The sequence below is a fragment of the Oreochromis niloticus genome, linkage group LG14 (assembly GCF_001858045.2).
Source record: "Oreochromis niloticus isolate F11D_XX linkage group LG14, O_niloticus_UMD_NMBU, whole genome shotgun sequence".
Taxonomy (NCBI): Eukaryota; Metazoa; Chordata; class Actinopteri; order Cichliformes; family Cichlidae; genus Oreochromis; species Oreochromis niloticus.
In genome coordinates this window covers 35,478,683-35,492,501 of record NC_031979.2, presented here as the reverse complement: position 1 = coordinate 35,492,501, position 13,819 = coordinate 35,478,683, and the positions used below count along the sequence as shown (strand labels likewise).

At 41.4% G+C, this 13,819-nt stretch overlaps 1 protein-coding gene across 4 annotated transcripts in view; it reads left to right on the top strand.

Moving 5' to 3' along the window:
• The window catches only part of pak1 (p21 protein (Cdc42/Rac)-activated kinase 1), a 73,742-nt gene extending 60,440 nt beyond the window's left edge, over window positions 1-13,302 (top strand). For all 4 annotated transcript variants that reach the window (XM_025898236.1, XM_005474827.4, XM_003448960.5 and 1 more), the window contains 5 exons: window positions 1,141-1,258; window positions 2,207-2,306; window positions 2,727-2,923; window positions 4,125-4,262; window positions 8,360-13,302. In XM_025898236.1, the coding sequence (XP_025754021.1) occupies window positions 1,141-1,258; window positions 2,207-2,306; window positions 2,727-2,923; window positions 4,125-4,262; window positions 8,360-8,446 (640 nt within the window). In that variant the 3' untranslated portion in view covers window positions 8,447-13,302. The remainder of the gene's footprint in view (window positions 1-1,140; window positions 1,259-2,206; window positions 2,307-2,726; window positions 2,924-4,124; window positions 4,263-8,359) is intronic.
• The last annotated feature ends 517 nt before the right edge of the window (window positions 13,303-13,819 follow it).

Genomic DNA, 13,819 nt, shown 5'->3' with positions numbered 1-13,819 from the left:
TTGAGAGACAGTAAGAAAATGTGTGAGACTGGTGATAATGCTGCCATCCCCATGGAAACAACATTCTCTGTGCCACTCTGTGTGTGTGTGTGTGTGTGTGTGTGGGAGGATCTGTGCTGACTTAAAAAACATCCATAAACCGACTGATTGTTGCATTGTCTGGATTCATTTCTCTTAACTTTTTTAGACAGCTATCGTAGAGCAGCGGTCCCCAACCCCCGGTCCGAGGCCCGGGGGTTGGGGACCGCTGTCGTAGAGCACTGTTGTTTTCGGTGACGAGGGAGGAGGAGAGTCCCAGGTTGGGTATTAAAGGCAGGACAGTTACGTTTTACAGTGAGCCGAGCGGTTTGTGCTCTTTGAGGTTTTTAGTCACGCTTCCACACAGACAGCAGACCATAATGGAAACTGCAGAGAGCACAAAAGTATCTGTGAGTCTTTTCTCAGCAGTGCACACACAGAGCAACATAAATCAACTGATTTACCTTTAGCTGCGTCTCAGTGATCAGATGTGTGACACGTTTAAACACAGTTTAAACAGCTGACACTGTTTGGTGCTGCTTGTCAGGCCTGCTTGTTTTTTGGCCTGTTGTCATTGATGCAGCAGTTAGACCATTGTTACTGAATCATCCAGAGAACTTTTCACTCTCATCGATACATTTTTTGCCGTAATTTGGTAAATCTGACCCTAAAACTTGTTTTTAAAGTTATCGTGTTACCAAATGAATTAAATATTAATAATTATTCCTGAAACTTTAAATTTAATGTATCAAATAAACTCTGCTGTGTTTGTGGTTACCGTCTTCCCAGATCTAAATGTCTTTGATTTTGTGCTCTTAAAAATGAAAGCTGAGGACGTGACCTCAGTGTTTTATAGATTAATCGATTGAAAAGAAACAATCAAGAAAAGCGGTTATTAAAATGATTAATTTGCATCTATGCCAACAAAACTTCAAGAGTGACAAAGTTCCAAATCACTCAAGCCAAAACAGTTTACAGATTTTCTGACATTTGCATCTTTTTCCTAACAGAATAGCAAAAAAACAAAAAATGTTTCTTGTGTTTAACTTTTTTCATGGTTGCAGAAAAAGACGTCACAAGTTCTGAAGCTCAGTTTCCAATGAAATGTCTTATTTTCAATAGTTATCTGGTGGGTGATGAGCTCTGGGTGGTGATGGAGTACCTGGCCGGAGGTTCGCTGACTGATGTCGTAACAGAAACTTGCATGGATGAAGCCCAGATTGCTGCTGTGTGCAGAGAGGTAAAAACAGCTCTCACTCTGAGATCACCGTTCTGTCTCTCACGAGCTCCTAGTGACAGGAAAGCAACACATCTCTACTTCTAAGGGGGAGAAAATTGGGGAGTTTTTTGTTTGTTTTTCCCACAATATTTAACCTGAGCTCAGATTTAACCTGGAGCAAAATTCCAGAAGTGACTCTGTTCTGCTTTTCGTCACTTTATATTAGCCCGGTCTCAAAGATAAATATTATCGACTCATTAAATTGCAGTTTATTTGTGTTCAGCACTAATCAGTTTGCACCAGAAGTATATTTCAACAAAATAATGAAATTGGTAACCTTTCCAGTTTAACCCATCCTTTTCTATTCCAGCTGTGTTTCACTTTTAAACCTAACCAAGTTATTCTTAATGAAAATGAGCATCCCAATGAAAATAATACAAATTAAGTGTAAAAAAATCAGAGTTGAACAACAAAATGATTAGTAATCAGATAAATTTGACAAGTAATCATGTGACTGTTTCACAAACTGCCCTGAGATCCACATTTCCTGTTCCTGTGGTGGTGTTAAACACGGCCTAGTTCAAAAACAAAGTCTACGTTTAAGCAAATCGAATGTTCAGGTTCCAGATAAACACTCAGTTTTAGACAGTTTTTTCTATTGTTGGCTCTGTATGATGTCATGAAAGTGGATCATCTCAATATGATATTCTCAGTCTTCGCTGCCTCTCAAGCCCCGCCCCCTGCTTTTTCAGTTTGTGAGGAGCAGCCAGTCAAAAGAAAGCTGGCTTAAAGGGGGGAGGAGCTAAAACAGTTTGTTTCAGTTCAAGGGTGATGACAAGCTTGGAGTTCATGCAATAAAAATATGAAGCTGGAAATTCACAAAAGTTTTTCCTGTGAAGCTCAGATTATTTTCAGTTACAGTGTCAGTTTCTCCATTTTATAAATTTATAGCTTTCTCTGTTTTTTCAGTGTCTCCAGGCGTTGGAGTTCCTGCACTCAAACCAGGTCATCCATCGAGACATCAAGAGCGACAACATCCTGCTGGGCATGGACGGCTCCGTCAAGCTCAGTCAGTCCACAAATACTTGCAGTCAACTCTTAACTCGCTGTTTTTATCGCCTTACTTTGCAGTTGTTAAGGCTGCTGTTTTTAAATTACCCACTACCAATTTTAAATAAATGTTTCACCACCAGGGGGCAGGATTTTACCAGTAGGTGCTGTGAGATGTTTCCGGATGTGTGCGGCTTTTAGATTCCTCCAGAAGCTTTTTCTTTTCCGATCATCATCATCATCATCTGCCAAACACTGCTTTACATGAATGTTTGTGTAAAAATGTGACACAGCTTTTATTTCAAGTGAAATGCAATATTTTGTCATCATGTGATGAGAAAGTGTAACAGTCCAGCCAAGCCCCTTTAAATATTTCTCAAATATTGTTTGTTGTTTTTGTTTTTCCATCCACTAACTCTGTATGCTCTCCTGCTCTCAGCTGACTTCGGATTCTGCGCTCAGATCACTCCTGAGCAGAGTAAACGCAGCACCATGGTCGGCACGCCGTACTGGATGGCTCCGGAGGTCGTGACCCGCAAAGCTTACGGTCCCAAAGTGGACATCTGGTCTCTGGGCATCATGGCGATAGAGATGGTGGAGGGAGAGCCGCCGTACCTGAACGAGAATCCGCTCAGGGTGAGTTCTGAGGGGGAGGCTCTTTGAAAAAGGTTTGAAAAGGGGAACAAAGGCCAAGATCTCCACTTCAACGACTCAAAATTAGCACAACAGCTGCAGCTGTGTTACGGCGCACTGGTTAGTCAGAGCAGACGCTTTCCCAACTTCCCAACTGGAGGGAAATCCCTCCACTCCATGCATGAGTTAAGTCCAGACGCAGATATGGATCCAGGTTAGTTTGTGATATTTTCTCAAGAACATTGAGATAATTTTAACTTAATAGTTTTTTTTGTAGACAAAACTTTAGATGCCCAGTTTGCCCAGCTGTAACCGCCCCAGGCTCTCTGCAGTATCAGATCAGATCCTGGAGACGAGAGAAGACACCCGTCCTCAGATTTATGAGACAAAAGACTTTTGGGATCAGGACTCTTTTTTTCAGACAGATTGTATCAAAGTCTATGATTTATCTTTAAAAAGCCTCCTTACACATACAGGTGTTGGAAAATGAGGCAGATTTATCTTTCTGTATATTCAGGTGAGCACAGTGCACGTGATCATACAGTACTGTGCTAAATTTTTAGGCAGGTGAGAAAAAATGCTGTAAACAAAGAATGCTTTCAAAAATGGAAGTGTTAATCATTTATTTTCATCATTAAACAAAATGCAGTGAATGAAAAAAAGAGGAATCTAAATCAAATCAGTATTTGGTGGGACCAGCCTTTGCCTTCAAAACAGCACCAGTTTTTGAAGGAACTCGGCCATTAGGTTGTTCCAAACATCTTGGACAACTAACCACAGATCTTCTGTGGATGTCGGCTTCCTCACATCCTTCTGTCTCTTCAGTCCCAGACACACTCGATGATGTTGTGATCAGGGCTCTGTGGGGGCCGTACCATCACTTCCAGTACTTCTTGTTCTTCTTTACCCTGAAGATAGTACTTAATGACTTTGGCTGTATGCTTGGGGTCGTTGTCCTGCTGCAGAATATATTTGGGGCCAATAAACAATCGTTTATATTTCTGAGAGCTTTGTTTACAGCATTTTTTCACTCCTGCCTAAAACTTTTGCACAGTCCTGTATCTCTGTATTTGTATTTGTATTTCTTCTGTATTTCTGAAGCCACCACTGGATGGCAGCAATCCTTCACTCTGTGACTCTGAGCATGAGTTTGCCTCGTGGGGATGAAGACAGACATGTTGCTTGTGTGTGTTTCACGTGTTAGGCGCTGTATCTCATAGCAACCAACGGGACGCCGGAGCTGCAGAACCCGGAGAAGCTGTCGACAATATTCAGAGACTTCCTGAACCGATGTCTGGAGATGGACGTGGAGAAGAGAGGCTCGGCTAAAGAGCTGCTGCAGGTACGTGTGTGTGTGTGTGTGTGTGTGTGTGTGTGTGTGTGTGTGTGAGTGTACATGTTTAGACATCTTTGTGAGGACAGAAAATTGGCATGCTTCTATACTTGTGGGGACCAGCAGTCACTTTTGGGGACAAAATGCCCGTCCCCACAAGTTTGAAGACATTTTTAAGACTCAAAATGTGGTTTTAGTGTCAGGTTACAGTTAGATTATGGTTAGATTTAGGCTGAGGGTTAGGCATTCATTTTTGATGGTTATGGTTAGGTTAAGCAGCTAGTGAGAGCATTATGTCAATGAGATGTCCTCACTAAGATATGAAAATGAGTGTATTTGTGTATGTAAACATAACAAACAACAAAATCCAGGATATTAAATGTCAAACATAAATCCAGATTCGTTACCGCTCTGAATTTGTGTTGCAACGTTTTCTTTTTAGTTCCTCGCTGTTTCGATCGTTTGTGTTTGACAGAAAAAGGTTTTTAACGAAACTCTTTGGTTTCAGTTTCTCTGAGAGGAAAATGTACAGTTCGAGCTTAAATACAAATAAAAAAAGAATAAATAGACAGTGAATGTAAAATGTAAGATTTAACATAATTTGCTATTAAATAAAAAAGTTAATAAATTATTTATTCAGTTGGTTTTATGATGCTAAAGTGTGGATCTGTGCTCCAAGGAAGGAAACACTCTGATGTCTGGTTTGTATCACTGTTCAGTGACCAGACAGCAGCGACGCTCACTCGATCTCGACATCCTTTAACCCCTAAACCTCCAAGATATTGTTTCAAACATTTACCTGATAAAACATCCACAGATTTATCGAAACACAGCAACGAAACTGAAAGGTCAACATGAACGACCTGTGCTGTGTGGACAAGAGAAGGTTCAGAGAATATAAGCGACACTTAAGAGAAGTCTCTCTCTTCAGGTGAATAACAGTCAGTTTAACAGGAAATTAGGAGCCATGTGTGGATCCTGGGCTCTGCCAGGTTAGACTAATACAATATTTCATTATTAAAACTTCCTGAAAACAGAAAGAGCTGCACAAAGCTGACAGGATAGGTTAGAAAAGCAGTCGCAGAGAAGCACAAAGAAAGATGAAAACGGGGGGATGTAGGGCCAGGCGGGCAGGAGCAGCCGTGAGTTTCCATCCCAGCCCTCAGTGACTGAATACAGTTTGTTTCATGGAGATTAGACAGAGGACATATAACCTGTAACTTTGACACCAAACAGTCATAAACATTTAATATGCAACACCGTGAAGGGTGAAGCATTAAAACACACCGACTGAGGAGTGAGAAGAATTGGAAAACACAATAACCATAACGATGAGACACTCGAGAAACTATAAAACTACCAAATTACCTGAAAGACAAAAAGAACACGTTAAGCAGGAAATGAAACGACATCCATAAAACAGTGAGTCAGTCACACGGAGGACATCCAACTGCACGGCTGAGATTTGATGCAACAGAAATGATGCACAAAAAAAATCAGTTTTATTGGAAATAAGTAGCAACGGATGTGCCGTGATTGCAACCTGTAAACATCGATTCAGACCTCAGACCAGAGCAGAGGAGCTGCTCTGGTCTGAGTGAGACTACAAACAGTCAATAAATGGTCAGGTACTTATATCACACTCTAAATGAGCCCTGAGGAGTTTTTACTACGAGCATCATTCACACACCTACCTAAGCACTTTGACTAACATGCGCACACACACTCTCACTCTGGGGTTCGGTATCTCGCCCAAGGACACTCACACAGGAGGATCCAGACTCAATCCACCGACCTTCCCATTGGTCGACGAGCCACAGACGCCACTTTAAACTGAGTTCAATCTGCAGTATTTCCACTGCAGCAGAAAATAGAAATATTTCAGTGAAGTACAACTTCCACTGTTTAAATTCATACTTATTTTATTTCTATTGGAGTTATTTTAAATGATATTCAATAATATTGAAATATTAACTTTGTCACAATTCTCACTTTTTTAATTGATCTATAAACGACAATATTGTGGTTTTTTTCACAGGTTATGTTTACTTGTTTTTAGCTGCTGTAGACAAAGATTTTCTCAACTTTTGGCTCAGACAAAGTTAACTTACACATTGTGTTTGGGCGCGTGCATTTGTTCATACATGTACTGATGTAAAGACTTAAAGCCTTTTCTTATCCAGGCTTTTAAAAACCACTGATATGATTAAACCTGATATAAAGATTCTCAGCAGCAGCTCTAACGGAAAAGAACAAAGAAACAAAATCAGATAATCAAATAACAAGAACAAGCAGCCTCTCCAGAGAATGAACAGAAATTTGACTCTTTAATCTGTAAAGTAACATTTATTATTAATATTTTCCCAGTTTGTGTATATAAAGTTAACAGAAAGTTGAGGGTTTTCTTTTGAATATCAGAGTAATTTTCTGATCTGCAGTTTTGTATTTGACTGGCATTGCTTTCCTCCTTCAGGAGTCGCTTATCTCGAAGTTAGATATCTAACATATTCGTCTGTAATTTGGCATAAAACATCCATTTAGACTTGACTAGCGCTGAGCACTTCACCTCCTTCAGAGGAGGCCCGAGCCTCACAGACAGACAGTTTGAGTGGGTGTGGAGACGAGGTGGAGGTGTGAGTGAGGAGCAACGTGAGTTGTGTAACTGCGATGAGTCAGATCTCACAGGTCTTTGTAGTGTTTCAGGAGGAGCTCTGTGGAAGGTGTAATTCAATTTAATGGATCCTCTGAGTGTGTGTGTGCAGTTAGAGAGGTCTCGTTGTCTGAAATAAAAGTTAAAAGGTTGCTTCAGGTGTGTGTGAGCGTGCATTCATATATTTGTGGGGACCAGAAATTGGAAATTCACCATACTTGTAGGGACCAAAGTCCTGGTCCCCATAAGTTTGAAGACATTTTTGAGACTCAACATGTGGTTTTAGTGACAGGGTTACAGTTAGGTTATGGTTAGGGATAGCATTATGTCCCCACAAGATATGAATACCCGACTGTGTGTGTGTGTGTGTGTGTGTGTGTGTGTGTGTGTGTGAGTGTGTGAGAGAGAATTAAATAAGAGGCCTTCCAGGGTTACTCAGGTTTGTTTATAATAAAAAGATTCAGTTCAGTTTTATTTATGTAGCACCGACTCACAACAACAGTGTCCTTGAGGTGCTTTAGATTGTAAAGTAAAGACTCTACAGATGATGACAGGGACGGTGCTGTACTTGCATTAAAGGCATTAAACTGATTTAAAGGGACTCATTGTAGATGAAAATAGTTTACACACAAAAGAAACAGCTGCTGTGACTTTATGTCCAAAGCATCTGTGTCTGTATTTATACTGGACTTAATGTGCCAATAATCCACTAGTACTGTTTGCCATTTTTTGATGGTGTCAAACTTTCCCATAATATCTCAAGATGCTCTTTAGCCAAACAACCTGTAGAATTTTAGTAGTATTTCTATTTAACAGTTTAAGAAAATACACCAAATACATAAGTATGTCAGTATTAATGAATTTCCCCTGCCTGGATCTGTGATGTTAAATAGTTTGACAGCAGTGACGTCAGTGACAGTCAGCACTGTGGGGAGAATGACCTTCAAAGTGTCCTGCAGGTTTCTGATATCAGTGAATGAAGTAAAGAATTAATAAAAACAGAATTCAAGCAGGTTACTCAACATATATAATCCCTGTTTTAGGGTTAAGTACATATGTTAAGACTTATAAAACAATCAAATGGAATAAAGGGATAAAGTTGCTCCAAAGAATCTGTTTTCTCTCATTGATGCTTAATGAAAGACAAAAACTCAGTATCCACACACACACGGGGCTGAGGGCTCCTCCGGGTATCTGATTCGTCTTTAGGCAGTGAGTTTGCACCTGTTGATCTCAAACATCACCTGCTCAGGAGCAGGTTACAGCTGCAGCATAACTCTGCGTGGTGATGTCATCCACCTGTCCTACTGCACGCCCAGGGTCACACCTGAACTTGTCTCGCTGCAGGCCCGTGGTGAATGTTCTGTGCAGTGAACTGAAGTCTTTCTCTTTTTCTCTCTTCCCTTCCCCCTCTCTCTGTCCCCTCCTCCTCCCCGCCCCTCACTTCCTCCCTCAGCATCAGTTTCTGAAGATGGCGAAGCCGCTCTCCAGTCTGACTCCTCTCATTCTGGCGGCGAAAGAGGCGGCCAAGAACAACCGCTAGCTCTTCTTTGGCTCCTCCCTTCTGTCTCTGTGTGTCTGTCGTCCCTCCTGTGAAGGCGGCGATGGCTGCTGGCTGGGTTTGTCCAACCGTTTGAACGCCTTCACTCTTTCTCTCCTTCCTTGTTTTTCTGTTTTTACCTCCTCCTTCACCCCGTCACCTTTGACCCCAAGCTCGACCTCCCTTTTCCCCCAACCCCAACTCCACACTCACAGGGATGATGAAAGGTAACATCTCCTTCTTCGACACTCCACTGGACTCAGACAGGAAGGCGGGGCCTAACTGTAATGAAGTGATGTCATTTCTGACATCATCACCCTCTCAGCCGGCATGAACAACCACAGTATGGGAGCGAGAGCCCAAAGACTCTTTTTTTTTTTTTTTTAATGATGTTTGATTGATTTCTAACTTGTCTGTAAACACCCCGGACCACCAACAGCCAACCAGCGCCCACTGAGTGTGTGTGTGTCTGTGTGTGTGTGTTTTAACTTCCTGTGATGCATCGGCGGATACGGCCGTACCCGTTTCATCATCTTCTAAAAGTGCATTTGTTGATTTTCATTTTATTATTATTTTTTTTAGCGCGTGATTGTGAGTGTCACAGCGGGGGATGTTGGGTTATTACTTCTGTTGATTGTAGCGTTAAATTCTGTAGTTTCTGACACGGAGCAGACGATTTGTGGTACGTTGTCGTGTCTGCAGTGTGAGCTGTGAGTTAGAGGAGATGATTAATTATAAGGAGGAAACACTGGTGGACCCAGAGCCGTCGATGGACCCAGTTTGCACACGTTTTTCTCTGGAAGCTTTCATTTTATGCTGAGAGGAAATCATTCACAGCTGTAGGGTTCAAAATCAGGAGCAGAGTGCAGAATATGAAGTACAATCAAAAACTTCAAGGAGAAAGAAATGTAGAAATCAAAAACCTTGTTTTCAGTGTTATCTTCTGGTGCACCTCTGGACAGACGTTAGCACTGCTGCTATCCCGTTATGTCCCCTAACAGCTGTGAGGCATTACAGGTGCTGGATCTCCTCCAGCACACCAACATCTGCAGTCCTATAAGCATCTCAAGAAGTGAACCCTGGCTTTAAATATTCATATAGATATGATTACACGACTGTGAAGGTCAGTCGACCTCTCAGTGTCTGAACCCAAACTTGAGGGTCCCACATGTGAGTGAGGCCTCGGTCACACAGGCCTAGAGACTGACTGGCAGCCAACAGTCGCTAGGAAAAAATTAGCATTGAACAACTGGCTTGCTTGCGGTGATCATTAGATAAAACTCATCACAAACAGCCACACGAGCTGCACTGAAAGCCTTCATGCGACTGCACTGGTCCATGATTCGTATGGAAGACGCAGGTTTATCAGCAAACAGTTGCTATCTCGCTAAAGCTGCATACTCACTGGAAGCGAACGTACGAGTCTCCGGGTGTCTCAGTAAACAGCTAACGTATTTACTACCAATCGCAGGTATTCCTTGGTCTCAAGTTTATATTTGGGTCCCGCCCTCTTCCCATTGGTTTAAGTCCCGAAATGTTATTCACCGCTTACGTCACGTCGCTGCAAATCACTTCCAGTGTGCAAGTAGCATTAGGGGTAGTGAAGCTGTGAAGAACGATGGTTTTGCGTCACTCAGGGCCTAGCAGACCTGCAGAGATAGAAAATAAAACTTCTTTATGGTTTATAGAGCAATAAGACAGGTTTAGAAGTCACATGAATCAACAGCAAAAAAGAGGAAAAGAAGCTCCTGCAACAGCTGCTCATAAGGATCCACATTCCTTATTGACACTGTTCATGAAACAACGAGCTGCAGACGCTCACTGAGATCGGGGGTGAGGATTGGTCGGTACATGACCGTTTTGCACATGCTGATCTCTGATCTCTGCGTAAGTTTCTGTGAGCTTCCTAACTCTGATCGCTCAGAGTTAAACCCGAAGTTATCTTGTCAGCTCTAATCCTGCTTCGACCTCTGTGCTGTTGATATCCTGTACGAGAGGAAAATCAAACTCTGTGTTTATCCATCACCAAACATGAGAAGTGGCTCCATCTGCGGCTCTGGGGCTTCAGTCTGCGGGCTCGGCGCTCAGGCTGAGGGAGAGAATGTGCATGTGAACAAACTTTTTTTTATACGGTACGTTAAAGATAGAGAGAAACAAAATAATGAGTTGTGATGATGCTGAAACGTGCAGTCACGAAGGACGCCTGTGTACGATACGGGAGATCATATCTTAATCCTATTTTTTAGAAGCGAGATGGTACGACGTCGTTTTCGTCCTGCCTGGACGACTGTGCGATACGAGGTGTATATTTTACAAGATGACAAAAAATGAAAGCAACAATCTGTTTTTGCCTTTGTTTACAAACTCACTGTTTTTATTTGATTGTTTTTAGCTGATCGAACATAGAAAATTTGTCGTTTTTGATTCAGATGTCAATATTTGAGTACGTGTTTTGGAACAAAAATTTTGTTGTTAGCAAAAAAAAGAAAAAAAGGAAAAACTCCTGTTTCAGGTTCAGATCCTGCAAGAGCCAAAGCATCCATCAGCAGCCACGACTGTTTGCTCACACAACGAACACTTGCAATGTAAATACTCAGCAGACGTTTCCAAAACACTTATTCAAAACCGTCTCTATGATTTTATTGTTTTTATGTATTGTTAATGTACCTCTGGCCTTAAACTGTTTCAAAGATGCAGGACTGCTTTTCTATCAGAGTGACGGCAACGATCCACAGCAACATTTGAGGGATGCAGCTTGCTGTAATCTGCTGATTCTTCTCTTTGTTTTTCAGTTAATCTGTAAATTTCTCAAATATTGAAAAAAGTGAAAGCATGTTTGTCTCACTTACCCAGTTTGACATCTGTAGAAGTTTGCTATGTGACAAAAAAAGAGTCCAAAAGCAGCAGCGATTGATTTTCTCTAAAAAGGTGACGATAAAGTCGTCACAGATGATACGTTTCCTAACCTGTAGTCTCGTAAATTGTGATTTTTTACTTAAATTTTTTTTTTACTAAACTTCAGTGATCAGAGGACAAGAAAGCATCCTTACTAACTAGCACATATCAAGAAATATTGACATCTCCTGTCTCCAAAAGTGGAAGCCTGTGATGGGTTAAATCTCTCACGCGGTTAATCGATTACCAAACAGTTGCAGGTTATTTTCTAATAGTTGCAGCATTGGCAGATGTATTAACATAGCATTCAGGGTTTTTCCTGGCTTAAAGTGAGCCTTTGTGGGACGATTAAACATGACTGATCTGTAAATCGTGATGACAAAGAATCCGGTCTCCTGTTCTTTTTGGCCATGTGATAAACAAAAGTGTTTTTTAAGCTTGAAAACATGAAACCCCTTTCACAAAGAATCACAGTCCTACTGGAAGACCAACCCTTTAATGTGGATGATAAACTCATGTTAATGATCTTTTTGAGGGCACAGATTTGGACAATGGCTGCTGAAGTGTCATTAAGCAAGGCACCGAAGTAAACATCCAAAGCCTGTGTGAAGTGTGTGACCCACCACCGTGCATCTTTATGTCCTGGTCTGAACCCCGCCGCTGAGCTGAGCTGGACTTAAAGGGCTGTTCTGTGGTTACTCTGAAGCAAAAGTGTGTTTTAAAGTGGACCTATACATGCTCACTTCAACTGCTGCAGCTTTGTATGATTCACAGTTCAGATTAATCTTTTTTTATCTAATACTGGGCCTCAGTGCAGCCCCTCACCCCTCGCTTTAAAGGTTCGTTTTGTAAAACCTCGTGACTGGCAAGAGTTGAAAATGAACAAACTGTCAATAGACTGTAAATAACATTTAGGTTGTGATGTCAAGGACAGATGTGTATTGTGCTGCAGTGGTATCAACTGAAGGTTAAATAGGGCCGTGCTGCAGGCTTGTGCAATACCATTTTGAACCACAAGATGGTGCAGCATGAAACATTTAAATTGAATTCAAGCTGCTTTTAGCTCAACATTTGTTCAAACTTCACGTTATTGTCATACTTATGTGTACCAACTAAAAGAGAACAGGTATAGAACTATTAGATTAGTTAGAAGTCGGCTTTTGGGGATTCACACCTATACTAAAACGAGTTTGGGAAATGCTGCCACCTTGTGGTGAAAGTTTTTGTTTTATTTTTCTAGGGTTTTTACAAAAGCACCTTTAAAGGTCACCCTCCCTTTAAGCTAACTTTCCTCTGCCTCTCACAAAAGGAAAAAACGTCTTTTGTGTCTGAGACAACCATATTAGGAACGTCCACTCTCTATGATGTCATCCAGAGCCAAGAGTTAAAAAAAGAAATACTGTCTGAAACTGAGCATTTAAAACAGTCTGAGTCCTGAGCTTGAAACTGAAATAAAACAATACAGGAAATAACAGAATGAAAAACAATAAATAAAAGGAACAAAAGCCTATTTTGAAGCTGCTACCTAAATAAATGGGAGGAGAGATTTAGTAAGAGCTAAAGATATGCATAATAGGTCCACTTTAACACCAGCAAAACAGAAAATGTTAAATGTCTCTACCTGAGCTGTCTGCAGGTGTACAAACACAGAATATTTGCTCTAAGTGATCCTTTAAATCTCAGTAAAATGTTTTATTACCTTTTTAATGTTTTTCTGATTGGTGGTACTCATCTGTGAGGTCATTACTATGACGTACTTTGGTAAAATTCATCATTTTACTGTAGGAGGTGACTCTGTCCTCACAGCAGTTCAGAGGGGCGGGTTCAGACTTGGTACGGTCCAAATGAAGGTCAAATGAAGTCTTCGCTCCCCGCTGTATCAGAGCCATAATTTATCTGTTTCTCAGTCATTTTGGATTTTTTTGAAACAACTCTAAAAAAATAAAAACTACAAAAATTGAAAACCTGGTCTGTGTTTTTTTTAAGCCGCTGCATGTACTGACCTGTTGTGTTTACGTTGAGTTAAGAGGCACAACCAGACTGTAGGCGGCGCTAGAACAAGAGCTGTATTTATTGGCAGAACAATAATAACAGCTCCATTTTTAAGTATTTAAAGGTTTCAATTGTAGCATTGTAAGGTGAGACTCCACCTTCCACCTCGAGCCACATCACTGCATTTTGAACTCAGCTATAATGTGAGGTCACCAGGTCACTGACAAACTGCTGATTACCAGGAAAACTGAGATTCCATGCTAAAACAAAACTCAGCCCTCGTCGGAGATGTGATGCTGGTGACCTGCTGGATGTAGAGCGGTTAAACCAGTGTTTCCCAACCATTGGGAAACACACACATAGGTGCGTTGTGAGAAATGGTCAGGTGTGCCTTGGAAGATTATCTGGTTCCACCATGATTGGTACTTTAAGCCAGCGGTCCCCAACCCCCGGGCCTCGGACCGGTATCGGTCCATGAGTCGTTTGGTA